The 22,551-nt window shown below is 38.3% G+C and overlaps 1 protein-coding gene across 1 annotated transcript in view; it reads left to right on the forward strand.

The window, feature by feature from the left end:
• The first annotated feature begins 2,454 nt into the window (after positions 1–2,454).
• LOC148429278 (putative phospholipid-transporting ATPase IM) overlaps positions 2,455–22,551 on the forward strand; it is a 26,001-nt gene continuing 5,904 nt past the window's right edge. The window contains exons 1-23 of the mRNA XM_088419981.1: positions 2,455–2,595; positions 11,357–11,465; positions 11,682–11,740; positions 12,181–12,294; positions 13,006–13,104; positions 13,830–13,891; positions 14,397–14,469; positions 15,053–15,123; positions 15,193–15,275; positions 15,356–15,514; positions 15,595–15,683; positions 16,003–16,196; positions 16,968–17,176; positions 17,263–17,306; positions 17,627–17,792; positions 17,913–18,101; positions 18,863–18,978; positions 19,054–19,218; positions 19,296–19,407; positions 20,205–20,310; positions 20,395–20,536; positions 20,815–20,998; positions 21,949–22,172. Coding sequence (XP_088276107.1) covers positions 11,423–11,465; positions 11,682–11,740; positions 12,181–12,294; positions 13,006–13,104; positions 13,830–13,891; positions 14,397–14,469; positions 15,053–15,123; positions 15,193–15,275; positions 15,356–15,514; positions 15,595–15,683; positions 16,003–16,196; positions 16,968–17,176; positions 17,263–17,306; positions 17,627–17,792; positions 17,913–18,101; positions 18,863–18,978; positions 19,054–19,218; positions 19,296–19,407; positions 20,205–20,310; positions 20,395–20,536; positions 20,815–20,998; positions 21,949–22,172 — 2,703 coding nt within the window. The 5' untranslated portion in view covers positions 2,455–2,595; positions 11,357–11,422. The remainder of the gene's footprint in view (positions 2,596–11,356; positions 11,466–11,681; positions 11,741–12,180; positions 12,295–13,005; positions 13,105–13,829; positions 13,892–14,396; positions 14,470–15,052; positions 15,124–15,192; positions 15,276–15,355; positions 15,515–15,594; positions 15,684–16,002; positions 16,197–16,967; positions 17,177–17,262; positions 17,307–17,626; positions 17,793–17,912; positions 18,102–18,862; positions 18,979–19,053; positions 19,219–19,295; positions 19,408–20,204; positions 20,311–20,394; positions 20,537–20,814; positions 20,999–21,948; positions 22,173–22,551) is intronic.

A 22,551-nucleotide genomic window follows, 5' to 3' on the forward strand; every position in this document is an offset into this window, starting at 1 on the left:
AAAATTACATGATTGGTGAATGAAAGGGAATAATTAAATTAAGGAAAACGTTGCATATGAGTCTTTTAATTGGCAGCCTCGTTTCAAATTTCCGATTTAAAAACAATCTTCAGAAATTGCGCTTTTAATGTTTGAAAATTCTGCATGTTAAACGGCCACTAACCCAATGTACACAATCTAAATACATTTATACAGATTTTTAATGTTTTAAAAATCATCCATTTCCACACAAAATTCCCAAAAGTAATTTTAAGGATATTGTCACAACCATTTGATCTGATTTAAGATAATCGTTTTCCTGTGTATTTTTGTCATTTCCATAAAACATTACAGAAATTTGAACACTGAAAACAGTATTAAGAAAAAAAATGTGCTAACGCATAATTTGACTCTAATTCCAGAAAAAAATAGCAATTCGATAGACATCCATGAAATTCAGTAGTCATAATTGTACGTATTTCCGTTTTGATTGAAAGTGTCTTTTCTAATGCATCCAATACCTTAGTGAAGCCCACGTATCTTGATTAGGCCATAGCACCCTCTTGCGGTCAAAATGCACAATCACTGTTTTCATCATGGTGCCTCGTTTGCTGCGGTCTCCCATCACTTGGCCCTTATGAAAATGAACATTCCAGTTTTAATTTAAGATCTCACAAGGACCTGCTATAGCTCAAAACTTACGCCCAGACTCTCACACTCAACTGACATCCCAAATCGACACTAGGTCCTGAGGTTAGCCACAATCCCAAAGGTACACAGCCATCACAGGGCTTTCAATGAGTCAATCGCGGTCGACTGGTAGACCGTCCAGCTATTGTTGATCGCCCACATGACATCGCACTACATGAAAAAAAAAAGGTCAATCGAGACAACAGGAACATTGTTGTTTACGTTGGATGCTGCTCAATCTGGGAGGTAAAACATATCAAATTGTAGACCAATGTCTCAACTTTGCTTCTGGGAGGAACTGCAAAATTAAAAACGTACTAAGGGCATTCATGTCCTACATTACTTGATATACTAGAGTTAATTTTGAAGAATTGGCTGGCTTTCTCACAGTCTTTGACTGTTTAACTATAAAACTGTGGCTTGTCAGGTACTGCATTCTTCCATCATTGCACTGGGACAAGTAAAAAAAAAAAAAAAAAAAAAAAAAAAAAAGGCAAAACATCATGTGTCTTATCTTACCTGGGTCAGTTTAGTTTTGCCATCATGAAAGGAGAAGGAATAAGCACGGCAAGCCTAAATAAGCTGACCAAGTCAGTCTCTTGTCTCTCACTGCAGTTGGACAAAAGTGAACACGAGAGTGACACAGCCCAGATGTGTATTTTAATTTGTTTGGTGTTTACTAATCTGTGATATTACTAAACATTACCGCTGCAAATTCATTACATTGGTTTTGAGCTAAATTTGCCAACCATTACTAATTATTGGGATATTAACAATGGCTCCTTACAAAAATTAGGGACCCTAGCGGTTTCATTAAATGATTTGTCATTGAAAAAAATATATACAGTATACTTTCAGAGGTAAGCTAACTGTAACTGTAATATGTTACTGTAACATTACCAAACGAGCCTCTGTTTTTTGGGGGGTATTGATATGTACACACTTGTATTAAATATTAACACAAAAGTCACATGTAGGGTAATCAACTGGCTTGAAAAACTGAGACATTTACTTGCAAGAACCCCGGCTACAAGTAGACAAGACTTAAATCAGTTCCAAAATCATTATTTTGGATACGGCCCACGTGGCCTGGAAGTATCTTAAAAGCTGACGTTCTGTCAAGGTAATAGAATATTTTTCTCACAGATTTTTTTTCTGACACATTTTAAACAAATTGAAAATATGATTTCTCACAGGCCTTCTTATTTACAGTATAATTATAATGGTCATTAAACAAATGGTTGTGAAAAGAATATGTTTTGTCTTTCGTTTCAGCTGATGTAAGAATGTTAAAATGAAGTTTTATTATGCTTAAATATCAAGTGCGTATTGATCAAAATGACTTGTGGGGCTAAACTAAATTCCTTCCTAGTGTTTACTTAAGCTCACATCTTTTGAACATGTTATCTCGATATTAAAATTATTTCAAAGAAAATTGCCAATTTTCTCAATCGAGGCATCTTACCCTGTTTCCTTAATACTCGATAAGGCATTATGGAAAACATCGTTTCAAAATGATTGTAGTGCTTTTTGAATCAATAAAATAAAATACAAAATAATGAATGTGATGTGGGAGTTTGCATTGAAGTTCCCTTGCATTAACTTATAAAGGCGTCATCATTAATCGTCGTTGAGCGGAAATCCCGCGAGATTTGTCGAAAGCGCGATGATTGGGTCCAAAATTGGACCGTTTTTTGGAGGGTGGGCTTTTTGGCAACGAGGAGGCAATGGTGGGAGGTATCAAGAGAGGAACAAGAGGAGGGCTCACTTCGTGGCCAGGAGGGAGGGATGTGGTCTGGTGGACGTTATAGAGTAGCGGTAAGGAAAACATTATTCCGTCGTTGTGCCTCCTCGGAACAGAGGCACAGTACAACCTTTCAATACCCCAAAAAACAGCGCCCATGATCCCTCGGCTCGGAACTTGAGGTAAGTCGCTCCGAGGTTTATTTTTAGACTCTTGGAAGTTAAGTAAGTAAAGATGTGAGAAAGAAAGAAGTTGGCCTAAATCAGCTTCTCCTTTCTTTGAACGACGCTTTCGTTGTTTCATTTTAGCCACGGATTGATGGAAAGTGCTTTAGTGGGACTTTATGAAGTCCTCGTGTGACTCATTTTCAAACGCATTTAGCTTTTTTAAAAAAACTTGTTTGTCTGTGGTATAACATCAGTAAAACAATGTCATACATTTTGGCAGGGTACAGTATTAAGTTACTGTATCAGAAGCCATCACATTATGGTCCATTAGTAAATTTTAAGATAATTTATGGTAATAATCCGGCCTCTGCTCAATTTAAATTTCTTGCTCTTTTAAATTTTCCCGGATTGAACTTCTTGTTTTGAACATGAAGTACTAAAAAAAAACAAAAAAAAATAAACGTCATTGTGTGGAGATCCCTCCCTTGCTGAAACACTGTTCAAAAAGGAATCGGATGAAGTTAATACTTTGATGAATTATACTCTTTAAACTACGCTAAATTATCCACCAAGAAGTGCAGTACGAAATACATAAACAAATACATATATACATACATACATGGGCGGCATGTTGGAAGACTGCTTAGCACGTCTGCCTCACAGTTCAGAAGTCGCAGGTTCGATTCCAGCCTGTGTGGAGTTTGTATTTTCTCCCTGTGCTCACATGGGTCTTCTCCGGACAGTCCTGTATCCTCCCACATTCCAAAAATATGCATAGTAGGTGTAGCTATTGGACACTCCAAATTTCCCTTAGGTGGTGTTGTGAGTATAAATGTTTGTCTCTGTATGCCTTGCGTTTGGCTGGCAACCAGTCACTCCCACCTACTGCCCGAAGACGGCTGGGATAGGCACCAGCGACCCAGTGAGGATAAATGTCTATAGAAAATGGATGGACATATGCATGCATACATATGTATAGTCTCATCACATATTCGCTCCAAATACCTATACTGTACTCTTATAACAGAAATAAACATTCATAAATTTACACATACACTCCATATTTCCAAATGCTTGGAGTGTGTGGTTTGAATTTGTGCAATGTTGTACGTGATAAATGTAATACACTACATCTGTAGAGCGTTGGAGCCAAAAAAAAAAGTGCTGAAAATTATCATAAGTTTGGAAACACATCTTAATTCAGTATTTTTTCGTTATTTTAACAATTTTCTACATTAAACACTATGGAAAAAGTTTTGATGGAAAAGATTGGCAAACAAAAATGTAATTCAAAACAGAATATGTATTGTAATGTAAAACCATTTTCAAAGTAGGCATCTTTTGCTCAGATAACAGCTTTGCACATCTTGGTATTTTCTCAGTTCGCCTTATGATGTGGAGGATGCTTCATTAACTAGAATGACTCTCAGTTTACTGTACATTTTTAAGTATTAAGACATTGAATATCTTGTTTGTATAATGTGTTGGAGAGCACCGGAAAGTGAAGCTGTTTTTAAACATTTGACTGCGACTCATCCTAAAATTTTAACAGCCTACAGTACTGTACAAAAGTCTCAGAAACCAACAGTAACTGCAGTATAATCCAATCGTGAGGCAAAAAGACAAGCTAAATTATGCTTCCATTTCATGTAATTTTTTGTGAAAGAGTTACTAGATATACTTTACCTAATACTATATGTTTGGCAGAAAGAGAAATCCAATGGCATTTGTACAGTATTATAGAGTTATAAATGTTATTTTACACTTCTGCAATATGTAGATGACGCACTAACTTTGAAGTGATTGAATCTGAGATCGCAAACTAATCTGTTTGAGGAAGTGAGGTTGCACTTTACCGGAAAAATGACTATATTTTACGAGCTTGTTAAAAGAGCTTGTTATGAATGTGAATAACTTTGATGACTGTACTAAAACATATTAATTGAAGACTCTACAGTAAGTTTACTTCACTGATGCAAAAACGTGTACTTTGGGTTCACAGAAGAACTAAACTTATTTGGTTTGTTGAAGACAAGTGTTTATTGTTCCAAAAACATGTACATTGCATGTCTCAAAAGACTAATTAATCAAAATGTTTAAATAAACATATGCATAGTTTTTTTTCTTACACAAAAACATTACATTAGGTTCATTGAAGACACAAAATTGTCTAAGTTGTGGCAACAAATTGCATCATAAATTGGTTGTGTAGTTTTTGTGTGGCGGCTCAACAGTCGTTAGTACATCTGCCTCACAATTCAGGGACACGGAATTTAAATCCACCTCGCTCAGGCCTTCCTGTGTGGAGTTTGCATGTTCTCCCCAAGCTCGTGTGGGTTCTCTCCGGGCACTCCGGCTTCCTCCAACATTACAAAAACAAGTCAGCTAGGATAGGCGCCATCAAGTGTACGACCTTGTGAGGATAATCGGCTATAGAAAATGGGTGGATGGATGGATAGTTTTTATGTACCGGTAGTTTGAGTAGCTATTAGAAGCCAAAAAAAAAACAAAAAACCTCAAAGCACTAGACTCGTAAATTGGTCAGGAAATCATTTTGTGAACTGCTAGCTGGCTTAAGTTGTCGATAGTTCCATCCTAAATTATTTGATACGGTTTAGCGTAGCATGTGAGCATAAAAGTCTGTCATGAACATTAAAAGCTTTCATTCATATGATCTCTAATCAATGAATGAATGTGATTATTCATCCATAAAGGTCAATTAAAAGGTCAGGGGTTTAATTAGGTAAGATGAGAGGAGGCCTGAAGGGTCATGTGAATTATTCAAAGCTTGATTGTTCGTGACTCCTTGTGCAGTGCTCCCGAGTTTCCGGCCGAGAGTTGCCATTGTCCCTCTGACATGAGTCAAAATTTACAAAAACATAATATATGTTAGGTCAGTCAAAAACTAACTTTGATTTTCCTTCAGCATTAAATGAAGACTCCTAATTTGTTTTGAAATGATTACAAGACTGCGTATTTTGAGGTTTATGGAATCCTGCAACGATCTTAATGTTAACAAAAAAACGTTTTTTGAAGACTTTAAATTAGCATACGTTAGATTTGCTGAAGATGTTCATTAATACTGCACTAACAAAAACATACAAGAAGTATGGATTTTCGAAGTTTAGTTTATTTTAAACATTCACAAAAACACTTGCTTACATTAGGTTTCTTGAGTACAATTCTTTGAGGTGTTTAATTCCACACAACATAGGTTCTATGGATTGAGGACCAAATGACCAAATTGTAATGACTTTTTATATCTGAAAAAGAAATCAAACTTTTATTCTTTTTTTTCACATTGACAACGTGATCTTTTTTTATGCGTTTAAATACAGTATGTTTATCTTCCGGCCATATTGTTTTTTGACACAAATACATTGGTTTTAGTCTGTTTTATAAACACAAATTGGAATTTCCTTCCATTTGTCTATATGTGGCGCTCGTTTTGGAGTTCCCTGCTCAAAACAGTCCTTAATGTTTATACTGTATACACATTCTGTATACAGATCTCATTTTGTCTTTCGTTTACAAAAATGTATGTTAGACTGTCTAAGTCCCTAAGTTTTCTTTGATGGCTACAAAACACAAGTTTAGCTTGCGGAGGAGTCCAAGCTGTATGACTAGGCGTATTGATGAAAAATTCAGCAAAAAAGAATACACCATTTCAATTTTACATTTCCCAGATGCGAACTCAAAGCAATGTTTGAAATCTTCATATCTAGACAGGAATGGTAGTGAGCAGGTGGAATGATTCACAGACGCTGTGTTTGGTGACTTGATGTTATTATTAGCTTGTGGCTGTGATAAAGACGAGGAGCCACTGATAAAGCTTTGCGGTGCAAAAAAGAACCTGGGAGGATGCTGGAGTATTCGTCAAAAGCCTAAAAGTGAGTTTGTTTCATCAAAGGTTAACATTACGCTCTTTTCAACTTTTGTTGGAAGCAAAAACTTTCTCCTGCACAAAAAGGAACTTTTTTTTTTATACTTTGACTGTTTGCTATTAGACACAAGAGGAAATCCAGCTGCTGCCTTATCTGTCACAGTAGACCATTGTTTAATGGAAGAATCTTACAGGCATGGTCACATTCTCTTAATTCAGGATGACTCAAAGGAAGGTGGTTTGTGGCTCGGTTCACATCAACAGTCTAGTCAAAACAGGAAATATTTTTTTAAACGCTGTTCTTTTCATACAGGTTAGAAAGTTACAGAAAAAAAAGGTTCAGCATCAGTGTTGATTTTCAGACCCATCTACCCCACATAAAAGATGATGAAAATAAGCAAATAGAATGTCAGACATCCATCAAGGCTGAATCGTCAACACATGTAAAACATAAAAAATGTCGTATTGGGGGATGAAACTGTGTTATGATATTTACCTCTCAGTTAACCAGACCATATTGTCCCAAAACTGACTAATTTACTTCTTTGCACACAATCTCAGTTTGAAATAATGAACTAACTTAACTACATGTAAAAAAATGAGCACTAATGATACTACGTACCAAATGATTAATGAACTAAGTGAACAAATGATCATATAATCAAATGGACAAATTAACCTGACTGAGCAATCAAATCTACTCACTGACCAAATTAACATTAACAAAAACAAAAACTAACAAGATGATAAAATGCTGTGTTCTGCTCAACTTTCCACAATTTCGAAAGTCAATAATCTTAAATGCTTGAATGTTTATGAAAGTTCAAAAAGGCAGAAAAAGGACATTTAAAATAATTTGCATGGTTTGTTTTTTTCCCCCCACATGGCCTTTGCTTGGATGATTTCTATTTAAGATGAACACACAAACGTTTACATACACTACCGGCATACATGCATACACAAGGTGAAAAAGTGAGCAATGTTTGCTGACAATGGACACGGTGTGTAGCGTAGAAACCAGAGATGAATCCATCGGACAAGACAGCCATTCATGCTGCGTGACCTCTGAATCCTTCAGCCGGTCACAGGTGAATGTGACACTGGGATACTGTTACCGTTACGCCAGCAGCGCCAATCACACCCATCATAATAACTCCAAACAGCTTTTGTTTCTTTTCGTCTTATGTATACATCAATAACTGTTCAAATTTAATGATCTTCTGAAGGATAAACCCACAAAAAGCAAATTAATCATAAATTAAGTTAAGCCGTACTCGCCCATGACACTCGGGTGTGTGGCCTTCCTTCCTCACCAATCAAATGAACAAACAGACTAATAAGGAAACTAACACCCCAACAAACCATCAGACATATCCAGCTGACAACAAATGAACTATCTCACCTAAAGAACAAACAAGAAAACCCCCATGTGCCAACCGTAATACCAAATAATAAAAAAAAAAAAATGGACTGACTGAATGAGGAAATAACTTACCTGATACCTTATTTACAGACTAACTTACCAGCTAACCTTTAGGATGACTATGAGAATAGCTTGCTAACTAACTGAAAAAAGTAGACCAAACCCACAATTTAAAAATAAACTAGCTAGTAATAACCATTTCCTTATTGAGCAATGACTTTTAACTGGGTTTATGCAGGTATCAGCAAATCTAATATAACCTTTTTTAAAAGACGTGATGAGAAGCGTACAGTTTTCTTTTCAAATTAAGAGAAAATGAAATGGAACATGAGGCAATGTCTTGCTAGATTGTGTTATAATGTGACTCCTTTGCAGGACATGCCTTTATTAGATATGTTTTACGTGAACGTTACGATATCTATCTTCTGGTGTTGCTAGATAAAGTACGACCAAAGATACACCTACAACACTAGTTCCAAAGTTTAATAAATAAGCCAGCCATGTTTTTTTTTCCCCATCCAAAAATGCTTTACATGGTTTAGGGCATATGTGGCTGGAAAACAATTAAACAAACAAACAAGAATTTCACAACAGGAACAAAATTGAAAAGAGTTTGTGAACCACTGGTTCAACCTAATGAACTCATGAACTTATCCCAGTTGAAGTAATGAACCTTCCCATTCCTTTGTTTGCAATATATTCTTATATAGCAGCAAATGATAAAAAGTAACAGGCTTGTACACTATACAAAATATACATTTATTTATCATATTATTCTATTATCGTGTCTCCAAACGAAATAGTATTTTGATATGTAACTGAACTTGACATATTTTGACAGTTCTCTTGAAAACAGTGATTTAAAAGTTGACAAAATGTGCCATCATTTGACATTAGTGCGAATGTGGTAAACCTTGGAAAGTCCCCCCCGCCTATGTGATGGTATGCAGAGTAAAAGTCTTCCTGTCAGACAGCGTGGACATTAGCCTTGCGTCACCATGGAAAATAAACTTGGGCGGGTAATTTAGTGAGTGAACAGTGGACTGTTTGTCTTGCGACTTGGTCCGAATGATTCATATGATGTGCGTTCTCTGGTAAAAGACGCCAACATACAGCATGGGGTCATCATATGCTTATAGAGTTCTTGTCACTCGCGTTCCTGGATTACCATATGTCGCTGGTATTTATATGTTTGCACTGACATTAACTTGGTGACTAAATCCTTGAAAGGAAGGAGCTCCCCAAAAACGGTTAATCATCACAGGTTTACAAGACTGATTTGACTTTTGATGAGCAGCACGTGGTTTCTCATCAGGCTTTTGAACATGTAGTGTTTATGTGATTTTGTGCTGCAACATCTGCACTGAAAACCATACCTTCATGGGTTTTTTTTTTCATGTTGAACATGGTTTCTAGTCAGTTGAATACACTTGGGTCAGATGAAAATAATTTCTCTCATTTTAGATTTAGTGGTGAACCATCTAACTTCGATGACATGCATGCTGGATTTTATGTTGGAGACAACTGCTGGATGATAATATTTACGACGTAAATGTGATTAAATCGTGTGATAAGAAATGCAGGGCAAATCCGAACATAAATCTGCAAGAACCAACGTACAGGTTTTACACCCTACTTGCTCCTTAATGGGCTCTTTATTAAATTCCATGTGGACGTGTTTGCTCATCATGTTCTTGTGTGCTTTTCTTATGCACGCATGCATACACACACATGCGTGTTCTAGAGCTCCCCTGATAATTGCAGGGGAGCTCTAGAACAGGGGTCACCAACCTTTTAGAAACTGAAAGCTACTGCTACCAGTTTATGTGAAGACACCGATCATGTTAATGATTTTTCACAATAACTAAGGAACAGCTGTAGTAAATATGTGATTCAAGTATAATATGTAATGTAAATGTAATTCATGTATAGTTGTTTGTAAAATTCATAGAAAATCACCAATGTTCCATTCTGGGAAACCTATTTGCAGAAGAGGCCTGCAGGCTACTCATGTGATCCTCGGGGGCTATCCAGTGCCCACGAGCACCACGTTGGTGACCCCTGTTCTAGAACATTTAAAAAGCAGAACGTGCTAGTGTGTAGGAGAGGCTATCACGCGGGGAAATGCCAAAGAAGGCAATGCATTAATTACTGTTTTGTCCTTCTACAGCTAATAATGTATAAAACAATATGCCTCCTGGTGACTAAGGACGGTTCAATACGGTTGAGATACGAGTTTGTTTCTTCACCACAGTTGTTACTTAAAACATCTTTGTCACCTCAGAAATGACCGGAAATGCCAATAATCTATTCCAGTCTTGCAAGAAAAACAACTGTTGGAATTGGAATGCTTTTAATGAAGAAAAGTATGGGGGTCGGGTGCGACGTGAGATGGGCGAGGTCTAAAGGCAAGGACCTTGATGCACTCATCCCGGCTACAGAAGCTAGCTCTTGGGATATGGAATGTTACCTCTCTGGCGGGGAAGGAGCTTGAGCTGGTATTTGAGGCCAAGAAATTCTGACAAACTATAGTCTGACTCGCCTCCACACATAGCTTGGGCGCTGGTACCAGTCTCCTCGAGAGGGGTTGGACTCTTTTGCACTCTGGAGTTGCCCACGGTGCAGAGCAGCCGACTCCGCAGCTGTACATTAGGGTTTACCCCGGTGGACGAGGGGGGTTGCCTCCCTTTGCTTTCAGGTAGGGGGGACGGGTCCTGATTGTTGTTTGTGCCTATCTACCAAGCACCATCGTTCTGGGTGGTGCTTTGTTATTGGACTTCTGTGCTCATCACGGATTGTCCATAACGAACACCACGTTCAAACATAGGTCCTAGGTCTCAGCCCAATGATCGACTTTGTGTTTGTATCATCGGATTTGCGGCTGCATGTTTTGGACACTCTGGTGAAGAAGGTGGCGGAGTTGTCAACTAATCACAACTAATGTGTTGGATGCGATGGTGGGGGAGGATGCCGATCAGACCTGGCAGACCCAATCGTATCATGAAGGTCTGCTGGGAATGCCTGCCAGAGTCCCTTGTCAACTTCCACCTCAGGCAGAATTTCTTCCACCTCCCTGGGGAGGCTAGGGACATTGAGTCAGAGTGGACCATGTACTGCGCCTGCATTTTTGAAGTGGCTGGTCTGAGTTGCGGCTGCAAGGTGGTCAGAGTTTGGGCCACATTTCAGGCAGTAAGTCGAATCTGTTTCCAGTGAGTGTCCCGATTCTGTTCATTACCTTTATGAACAGAATCTCTATGTTAAAAAAACAGTGTGAAAATCTATTGTGTTTAGTTTGAGAATAAACTTCAACTGGGGGTGTCATATTTTTTCTCAATAATTTCTCTTCCCAAGTATGTCATTAATTGTTTATTTGGTTAAACGATTTAATTGGATGTTCTGTAGTAGCTTTGATCTTCTGGGCAATGTTGAGACGTCCTGTTGCCCATGGTAACGTTGTCGCATTTCCACAGAAAGTGACAATGCGCACAGTTATGCGGACAGTAATGATGGACAGATAGCAAGGAGAGGACAAGAAGATGTCGTTCTTTGGCCTCAGTTGTGTCAAGAAGAAAGAGCGAGGTAAGCCTGACGAGTCTGTGATTTTGATGTAAAATGTTCCCTTGCCACTTAGCGCTTCATCTTTCGCGCCCTCACTGCAAAGCCTTTTTTTAAGTAAAAAAAGAAAAGCTATTCGGCGCTGTGAAGATTTTCCTGCACACCATTTTTTTTCTTTAATAACATCATATATAATGAATCATGTATTTTTTTTTTTGTGTGTTTTTTTTTCTATGTCAGAGCTGGAGAGGAAGCTCAGGGCCAATGACCGGGAATACAACTTCTCCTTTAAATATGCTGTAAGTGTCAATCATTACATTCTTTGTACTCACATTTATAAGTGCTTTGCTTTTATTTGGCTTTTTTTTTTCCCTGCCTCCAAACAATTACTTGAGTAGTAGGTACCGATACTGTGATCCCTTGTTTGTGTGTACTTTTTGGTGAAACGTCCAGTCCAACTGCGGACCACAACCACCTGGACTCTGGATTTTATTCCCATTTCATTTGAGCCTCTAACTTAGTTAAACATTTGCTATAGGCTCACACATAAAAACAACCTGGAGAAATCCCCTTTGTGCAGTAGTAATAAACAACCAACGATATTTGACAATCAAAGAACTTTGCACATAATGTACCTAATAACCTCTCTCTTCAGTTGTTCATAAAAGCTGTGTGCAATAGAAATAGTCAAAGCAGTTGCATTACATTGAAACCATGCCCTGTTCTTTCTCCTTTCCAGATGAATGCCATCAAGACATCCAAGTACAACTTCTTCACCTTCCTACCTCTCAACCTCTTTGAACAGTTTCAGAGGATTGCTAATGCATACTTTTTATTCCTGCTGGTGCTCCAGGTATGCCAGAAGTGCCATTTCCCCATAGGCTCTATGCTCCTCTTGTGTTGCTTTTCAGCTTGTTTAGGCATTTATTGGTATCGAATTAACGCTGCTGGTTTCTACCAAGTAGTGAAAACTGTGTTGTACTCAATTGCAGATATTAAAGCGATAATTTACTTGGTCATTTTTAATATTTTGTCTCAAATAATTTGATTCCTTCATTTTTTTTATGTACAAATAATACCTTTAAAACATACTTTGACACTTGCTATCGACTGAAAATGATATAAGGGGTCAAGTAACAACCAATCCGAGCTCAAATTGCGAGAGTCACAAGACAAACCGAGAAAACAGGTGAGCTGTAATTAGTTTTTACCTGAACCCTAAACACGTGAAGGTATTATCAGTCGATCGCAAATGGCAAAATGCATTTTTATAGGTATTATTTGCATGCTTGATAACATAGAATCCATTTTACCAGTTTGTAATAGACTTATTTGATTGACAGTTTACATTTGATAGTTTCAGCACATTTGACGGACACACGCATATCATTCAAGGGCAGAAATAATGGATTCCTCTTCATTTTGAAGCATCATTTTTTAAGCTATTTTGTCATATTGACAGGGTTGCCAACAACACATCTTTGTGGTGTGTCAAATTTCGAAACACTTATTTTGACTTTCCAGGGATTTGAGTTGGGCTTAACTCATTCTGTTTTCCCATCAGTTGATTCCTGAGATTTCATCGCTGTCCTGGTTTACCACTGTAGTGCCTCTGGTGTTGGTGCTGGTCTTCACTGCTGCTAAGGACGCAACTGATGATATTGTGAGGGCCTCACCCATCTTTTTAATGCCACCTTACATTCACAACTTTTGCCCTATTGTTTTTGTTTGTTGAGATTTTTTTTGCCGAGTACAAGGAGAATGAGCTCAAGTGGTGTAAGCGTTCTGCCACTTGATTACCTAGTGAGGATAAGCATTACAGAGAATGGATGGTTGGAATATTATATGTGATGTGTTTTGACAAAACCAGCCTTATGTTGTGGAGATTAGTTTTGAGGTATTGATGAAAATAGACATTTTTGACAAGAGATGTTGTTTTGGGGATTTCTACAAAAACAAGCTTCTTAAAGTCTCAACTTTAAATTCCCAGCAGGCAACTATAAATATGACTCCCAATATTACTGAAACTTGTAATATTACTTTAGTCGAAGACATGTGAGAGCTGACTGAATTCCTAGTAAATGGCTGATTGCATCACTCCCGATTTCACAAAAACAGTCCAGTTCCCTTTCTTAGTGACGTGTTCATATGTCACGCTGTTCAAGGAACCCATCTGCTTCCCTTGTGGGATTCACTCATGAGCTTTTACCCTCAAATGGTTCATGAACACTATTAAAGAAGGCAAGAAACGAGAGGGAAAAAAGCACTAAATAAACTGATGTAATAGTTTAAACATTTGCTCAGATACACAGACAATCAAGAACTAATGAGTTAGAATGCGGAAATGTGGGTAAATAATCTAACATGTTATCGTGTGTTTGCTTCTAGAATCGCCACCGTAGTGACAATCAAGTCAACAACAGAAAAGTCCAAGTTCTTATTGATGGAAAGTAAGATTTTTTTCTTTTTTATATTTACAGTTTAAGAGTATTAAATAAACAACAACATTGACATTTTGAGGGGACTGAACTATAAAAATTCACACTTGAACATTCTACTGCCCCACATCTGTTAGCCATTAGTTTTGGAACCAGAATGCTAACAATATGCAACAAATTCAAAGCGTTGTGTCGCTTGCAGGCACAGCCAGCTAAACTAACAAAATAATGTCTTGTTATTGTTCGCTTACACTCAGTTTAGGCATCTAGTTGCCTTCTGATTGATTTGCACTGGTTAGTAGTCACAGAATCTGTACCAGTTGGTCCAATGTTTTTCAGCTCAGGCAAAGTTACTCATTAAGTGGGCCGTTACAACAGGAAACACTCTAGAAACTTCCTGTTGGCAATACAGCTACCGCTATCCAACGCCCATATTTGGGCTGGGTTTATTTCCTGAAATACAAACAACTGCATTTGTTTTGCCATCAAACCCATATATCCTGTTTCCTCCCGCCAGACTGCGCAATGAAAAATGGATGGATGTGCAGGTGGGAGACATCATCAAGCTGGAAAACAACCAGTTTGTCACAGTAAGGCTTTGATTTTGGACAATGATTCTCAAATAATGGGCGGGGGGTTCGGATGTCCCCAGGGAAAAGGATTTGTTTTTGCTATGTGAAGTGCAGTTGTGATAAAATAAGGATTGACATTTTTTTTCAGGCACTTTGACGCACTTGGGTTTTTTCGGCTTAGACAAACATTTAACCTGTATAAAAGATGATATAAAAAATGTCATTAACAGTTGCTGAAAGTTGGTTTCTGTTGCTTTTTCCTTTTGTCAATGTTAAAACGGATACAGTTTTAGGTATGCTTATATCATTTTTATACAGTAGATAATAATCTCTCTTTCCTGGGGGGCATTTGCAAAATATGATTGAGAAGCACTGATTTAGGGTGAGGCTTTTGCTTAAAATGTTTTTAATTTGATATGATTTTGTGATACAATTTTGTATAAAAATGTTCTTTCACTGTCTCAAGTGTTAGGGTCAAAATGCCAACATTTACAGTCGCATCAGTTTGGGTAAATCTATTGGGTCATTTAATTTTAACCAGCTACGCTAACAAGGCTAGCTCTTTTTTGGTGTTTATAATTCCAGTCTAACTACTTTTCAGGCCGACCTCCTCTTGCTGTCCAGCAGTGAACCACTCAACCTAGTCTATATTGAGACGGCAGAGCTTGATGGGTAAGTCTCGATCCGGCTCCACAATCTGTCATTTTCATTTTGTCTGAAATTCCTCTTCTTCTATCTAAGTGAGACCAATTTGAAGGTGCGCCAGGCTCTGCCGGTGACGGGAGACCTCGGCGATGATGTCAGCAAACTGGCGGACTTCAATGGTAGGGCCAAAAAGAAAGAAACGAAAAACATGATGATGTCAATATAATTCGTCCCTAACCCCTTGTCTTGTTTCACAAAGGCGAAGTCCTCTGTGAGCCCCCAAACAACCGGCTGGACTGCTTCACAGGGACGCTGGCCTACGCAGGGCAGAAGTATGCTCTGAACAATGAAAAGATCCTGTTGCGAGGCTGTACCCTGAGGAACACTGAATGGTGCTTTGGACTGGTGCTCTTTGGAGGTGGGTCAAAGGTGGAGGTGGAAGGAATGTTATCATATCCTACTTGAAGCCAGATTTCATCTTTTTGTTTTTGCTCTTAGGCCCAGAAACCAAGCTGATGCAGAATTGCGGCAAAAGCACTTTCAAGAGGACCAGTGTGGACCGTCTGATGAACATCCTTGTCCTCTTTGTGAGCATCTTTTTATAATTCGAGCCTCAAAAAGAAGCAATTTAAGGATTTCTAAATTTATAACCCAAATTCCCAGAGGCAAGCCCTTGAATTAATCCAAAAAGGCTACTTAAAGATAGGGCCCGACCGGTTTGATATTTGCTGGATCATTTAATCGGCCGATGTTAGTGCTTTAAAATATGCCCAAATATCTTTATCAGATTTCCATATTGGAATCAGCCGCTGCATAAAAACAAACAAACCCAAATACCTGACGCTGTGCACCCTATTCAGTATCCTAGACACATTTTCACACCCCATTCTATGTCTCTGTGTGTAGATCTTTGGCTTCCTGGCATTCATGTGTATCATCCTGGCCATCGGGAACTACTGTTGGGAGCTGGGCGAGGGCTCTGCATTCACTGTCTTCCTGCCCAGACAGAATGGCCATGATGCTGCCTTTTCCTCCTTTCTCACTTTCTGGTCCTATGTCATCATCCTCAACACTGTTGTTCCTATTTCACTCTATGTCAGGTGAGTCCAAAATGGCTATGTTTAAAACTCCGCCGTAATGGAATCTATGTATATATATCTATATATATAATGGAATCTAAATTAAAAAATACTGTTAAAATCGGTTTAACCATGCTATAGAAAGGCAGAAAATACAATTACTCTATCTAAATATAGCTAGTTTCTGTTTGCTTTCATCTTTTATTTTTTTTCTCCAATTTGTAGATTTTTGAAAATGTTTTAAAGCCACAGTCACATTGTAACAATGGCATGCAGAAAACACCTCAGTCACCTAACAGCAAATATTTGTTCTTTATTCTGAGGAATATTTTGTCCTTGAAAATAGTTTTGGTATTACTTGATAATGCTTACATTTTGCTTTGTAAACGGGTTGTTAATGATAGATAAATAAAAATTGAAATGATAGATTTTGCCAAGCCGATTTCATAATGCTTCGCAAATGTACAATATGCACACCGACCGTGACCCAAGTCACAGGACACGTTTTTGTTTTCCTCTTTTAATTTTTTATGCTTTCCCAATCTCCAATTTGATTATGCATTGTATAACACACAAAGCACATTTTTGTTACTTGTAAATGTCATTTTTCACTCTAGAAAAATTTAAATGTCATGCACATCATGTTTAAATTAGAGTGAGAAATGGCTATGGTCAGAGCTGGAAATGTTATACAAAGACCTTTTACGTTATGATCTTTTTAACATAACCTCGATAATATGTTGCATTTTAGCCCAATGAACTCATCCCTTCATCTGTTTTGTTTTTTGACAGTGTGGAGTTCATCCGCCTTGGCAACAGTTTCTACATTGACTGGGACAGGAAGATGTACCACTCTCGCAGCGACACTCCTGCCGAAGCGCGCACCACTACTCTGAATGAGGAGCTGGGACAAATCAAGTACGTTTTCAGCGACAAGACGGGCACGCTGACACAAAACATAATGACCTTCAACAAGTGCTCCATCAACGGCAAGACGTATGGTGAGGAAACTTGACCTGCAGAAATAAAGGCCTTGTGGGTTAAGTAGTGAAATTCACCCAAGTGCTGTGCTGGTGTTTCTTTACAGGCGATGTTTTTGACTACATGGGCCAAAGACTTGAAATTAATGAGGTGATTGTTGAAACTAATTAAAGTCTCTATTAAATATAGCTCTTGTTGATGTCAGGCATGTCAATCATAACTTTCCAGTTACGATATGATCCAAAGAATTTTTGTGTTTTACCGAAAGTTTTTTAAGCAAAAAAATAATATAGAATTGTAACATTGCTTAAATGTTTCAATAATTTATTATTTCTTGAAACACTTGAATGAATACAACGTGTTTTTTTTTTTTTTTATTTCAATTGCTTGATGTAGAAATGTCCATAGGTACCATGGGGGAGTCAGGGTTGATCCTCTCTCTAAATCAGACATGCCATATCTCTGAACAGAACACAGAGACGGTGGATTTCTCCTTCAATCCACTGGCCGACCCCTGCTTCACATTCCATGATCATTCCCTGGTGGAAGCCGTTAAGCTAGAAACCCCTGAGGTGCACGCCTTCTTCCGACTGCTAGCCCTCTGCCATACTGTCATGGCGGAGGAAAAGAAAGAAGGTGAGGTCATAAAAGTCACAATGTAGGATACAATGATTTATTTATTTACAGATTTGAACAAAACTCAACTGAACTTCAAAAAAAAATATATATATATATACTGTATATATATATTTGCAGGGGAGCTCTCATACCAAGCCCAGTCTCCTGATGAGGGTGCTCTGGTCACAGCTGCAAGAAACTTCGGATTTGTCTTTCGCTCACGGACACCTGATAGCATCTCCATTGTAGAAATGGGGCAGCATTTCACTTACAAACTTTTGGCCATACTGGATTTCAACAATGTCCGCAAGAGGATGTCTGTCATTGGTAACTTCAATTTGCTACAACACCATGACAACTGCACTGTCCTATTGAGTGGTTAGCAAACATGCAGTATCTTGCTATTCTGAGATTTGGTATTGGAATCAGTTCTATGAATCCATTCATCCAATTAAAAAAAAAAAAAGTAAGAAATGCAGTGTCACTTATAATGGATGGGATTTTTCATGGAGTGTTAAGACTACGAGTCATCTAATTTGTTCAACCTGTCAGAAATGCAAACTATTCAGAAAAATCTTAATTAAATGAAATCTTTAAAGGGCCCATATCATGATATTTTAAAATTTCCACTGTTAAATGTATACATATAAATTGCATGAGGACCAGTACAAGGGACTATTGTCATCATATTACATCACAAGCCATTTTTATCTCCAGGTTTGTGGCCTGTGCTGAGAGCGCATTGCATTTTAACATCGTTAAAATCTTTAAGCAGTTCAATTTCCATGATACGGGCCCTTTAAATGGTGCACTGCTTTCCTTAGCTGACAGTGTGATTCTTTACCACTCATCAAACCGCTTGCATTTTAAAGGCCCAGCGCATAAGAAAACATATCAGATCCCTACCAATGAACAAACAAGCAAAAAAAAAAAAAATTGCATGTTATAATTTCAATGTTTTTTGTGTTGTTTTTCTTTTTTTGCATTTAACAAGTTTAATGTGGTCACAAACAATTTTATATCATTATTTCGAACCACCTCAGATTAAAAGTGTTTTATTATTTTGGTCTGCTTCAAATTCAAACCAGTTCGCAGCCCCATGGGTAAGCTGTCCCTCTACTGTAAAGGAGCGGACACGATCATCTATGAGAGGCTTCATCGCTCCTGCGCAAAACTGATGGATGTCACCACGGAGCATCTCAATGTCAGTAAAGTTTCTGTGCCTTACGGGGTTTTTATGCACACATAGTTGACTGATTATTGTGTGTTCCCCCTGCAGGAGTTTGCAGGTGAAGGCTTGCGAACCCTGGCTCTTGCCTACAAGGACCTGGACGAGGACTTTTTTCTCCAATGGCAACAGCGCCACCACGAGGCCAGCACGGCGCTGGATGATCGTGAAGGCAAACTAGATCAGCTGTATGAGGAGATTGAGACAGACCTGCTGGTACGGAGTAGGACACGTTTCTTGAACACAGATGGCTTTGGATGTGAAGTGATAAGCAGATGTGTTCATGCAATCAGTTGCTAGGGGCAACAGCTATAGAAGACAAGCTGCAGGACGGAGTACCACAGACGATTGAGCAGCTGTCCAAAGCTGACATCAAAATATGGGTTCTGACTGGTGACAAGCAAGGTATTAACTTTTTTTTTTTAATTTTAAGGTTTTGAATAAACCGTGAGAACAAAAAAAAAACAAATTAGACCAACACTCACAAGGAAAAAACATGCTGTACAAGGTCCATTGAGCGCCATTTTTATTTTGAAAAGCATTTTATTTCTTTATTTTTTCTATTTTATTGTTTCACTTCAATTCATTAATTACATTTTATTTAGTGCTTTACTTTTTATCTTAGATTATTCATTTGTCTTTTATTTTCCTCTTATTCGTTTAATTTTTCCAGTATTAAATTGATTTATTATTAATGAAAATATGTTTATACCTTTTCAAATTTTCTGTAGTTGACATTAATTTGTACGCATTCATGTATTTTTGTTTTCTTCTAAATCATATTTATTGTTATTTTTCAATTAGGATTATGTATTTTACTTTAATATTGTGCCTATATTTTGTCATTATTACATTTTATTGTTAAAATTTAGATTGCTTTATATTTTATAAAAATGTATACGTGCATTAATTGATACACATTATACAGCGTAGTGCTCAGAATAGGCCTGGAGGAGTCTGAGGACATGAAATCTTCATTAGCTTTTCAGGGCAGGTTGCATGTATAAAAGTAGGTTGTCAAGTGAGTTATCTGAATATCCACCCATCCATTAATCCATCTATCCATCCATCCATTTTCGACAGCCGCTTATCCTCACAAGGGTCGCAGGCTTGCTGGTGGCTATCCCAGCTGACTTTGTGGAATAGGGGGCGCCTAATCAATATTCTCAGTTTTATTTAACAATCGATTGTTTATATTGCAGAAACAGCAGAAAACATTGGCTACTCATGCAACCTGCTGCGTGAGGAGATGAATGATGTCTTCATCATTTCTGGAAACTCGCCGGAGGAGGTCAGGCAGTTGCTCAGGTAGCTGTTGCTGATTGTTATTCTACCATTTTAATTGTTTATTATTATTATTATTGTTATAATATATTTTTGTATGTGTGGCAGGCATGCCCGTATGACCATGAAACCAGATGCCACTGAGAATTGTGACTTTTTGGCAGAGAAGACCCTGGGTAAGAGTGCAAAAGCCATTGCGGATGAAGTGGTGGAAGGCGAGTATGGTCTAGTCATCAACGGACACAGTCTGGTACGCCCCATGTACTTTAGCCTTTTGCTAATTTTCTTGTCTGCTAAGTTTGACCTTAAATAGGAAATCAAGTCAAAAATGTTCTTCAGTGAATTGTTGTATGTGGGTCCACGAGACCAAACACTGTATTCTAAATATTACTGCATTCGTGGAATATGAATTAAGTAGTTGAATCTTATTGTGCCAAATATTGAAATAGACATTGGCCTGAAAAGAGCCACGGTCAAGAGTTACATTGGTGTTTTTTGTTTTGTTTTTTTAATGTGATGTTGTGATAGGCTTATGCATTGGACCCCAGCTTGGAGCAAGACTTCCTCCGCACGGCGTGCATGTGCAAAGCGGTGATCTGTTGCCGTGTCACGCCGCTTCAGAAGGCACAGGTGGTGGAGCTGGTCAAGACCTACAAGCGTGCGGTCACACTAGCCATCGGCGATGGCGCCAATGACGTCAGCATGATCAAAGGTAAGCTGAATCTTTGTTCTATGTTAAGTGTTTTCTCAACAATAATTTTAATGTCATGATTTTTACGTCAATGTGGATCACAACCAAAAAATAAATAATCGCGGAGCAAATACACCAACCCCTGCAGAACTCCCACCCTGTTGATTACCTTCTGGTGGGCGATATTAGTAAGGTTGGGTGATTGACAATTGTGATATTATGTGATCATCTGGGAGCTTATTGATTTTCAGACGAGGTGGAAATTTGTGTGACTTCAGTTAATTGGTCCAGCATTTCCCTCTAACTTTGGTTTGCAAGTTGAAGTAAACAGTCGTCCAGTAAATAAAAGAAGTTGTAAACGCAACGTAGTAGTTATAATGAACCCAAGCGAATGTACAACTAATGGCCAGCCATGATGACTTGGCAATATATTATAAAAATGAAGTTATTTTGACAAGACAGTTCCTTCTCATCACTTTTGTGACAATATCTCAAGCATGATGGGTAGAAAATGGAATTGAAGCTGTGCAGGTATGTCATCAAAAAACAAGGCAAGATACAAACCCATTGTATAAAATTTCCAAAGGGTTCGAGAGACAATAACCATCTCGCCCAATCTGCTTTTGTTAGCGCTACTGCCAAGGACAAGTTAAAACACTGTCGGGTTAACGCAAGTAGCAATGATGTTAACACTGTGAATAGGAGTCTAACTTAAAAAAATTTTGTTGGTTTTTGTTTGTTAGTTTGTTTTTTTTATTTTACATTTTAAGGCATACCTGTATACATTAGTCCCGAGGGTTCATTTTTAGTAAGTTGCTTTATTTAGTGATTAACCTCTGCCGTGGTTTCTAGTCCGCGAAAGGAATATACAGTATGTACAGTACCTCAGCTGTTCTGTGACATTAGAAGAGTTGGGGGACCACTGATGTAGTGGGCAAAAGTCGTAACGCGATGTGTGTGTTTCTCCTCAGTGGCACACATCGGCGTAGGCATCTCAGGCCAGGAAGGCATGCAAGCAGTGCTGTCCAGCGATTACTCCTTCGCCCAGTTCCGCTTCCTGCAGCGTCTCCTGCTGGTGCATGGCCGCTGGTCCTACCTGCGCATGTGCAAGTTTCTACGCTACTTCTTCTACAAGAATTTTACATTCACCTTTGTTCACTTCTGGTACGCTTTCTTCTGCGGCTACTCTGCACAGGTAAGATATAGGACAATAGATTTGTTCCCATGTATATACAGTATATGTTAAATATACAGGGTAATTGAAACCTAACTCCCTATGGCAGTGCTTCTCAAAGAGTGGGGCGGGGGGCCCCTCTGGGGGGTGGCGGGGTGATGCCAGGGGGGTCACGGAAGACCCCAGGGAAAAGGCTTTGTTTTTATCCTGTTAAGTGTGATTGTGATAAATTAAGGATTGGCATCTTTTTTTTCAAGCACTTTGATGTACTTGGCTTATTTTAAACTAAGCTGTAACCTGTATAAACGCCGTAAAAATCATTAACAGCTGTCGAAAGTAGATTTGTATTGCATTTTGTTATCATGTTAAAAAGGATACAGGTTTAGGTATACTTGTACAA

The sequence above is a fragment of the Hippichthys cyanospilos genome, chromosome 1, assembly GCF_059441005.1.
Source record: "Hippichthys cyanospilos isolate Australia breed blue-spotted pipefish chromosome 1, RoL_Hcya_1.0, whole genome shotgun sequence".
Lineage (NCBI taxonomy): Eukaryota > Metazoa > Chordata > Actinopteri > Syngnathiformes > Syngnathidae > Hippichthys > Hippichthys cyanospilos.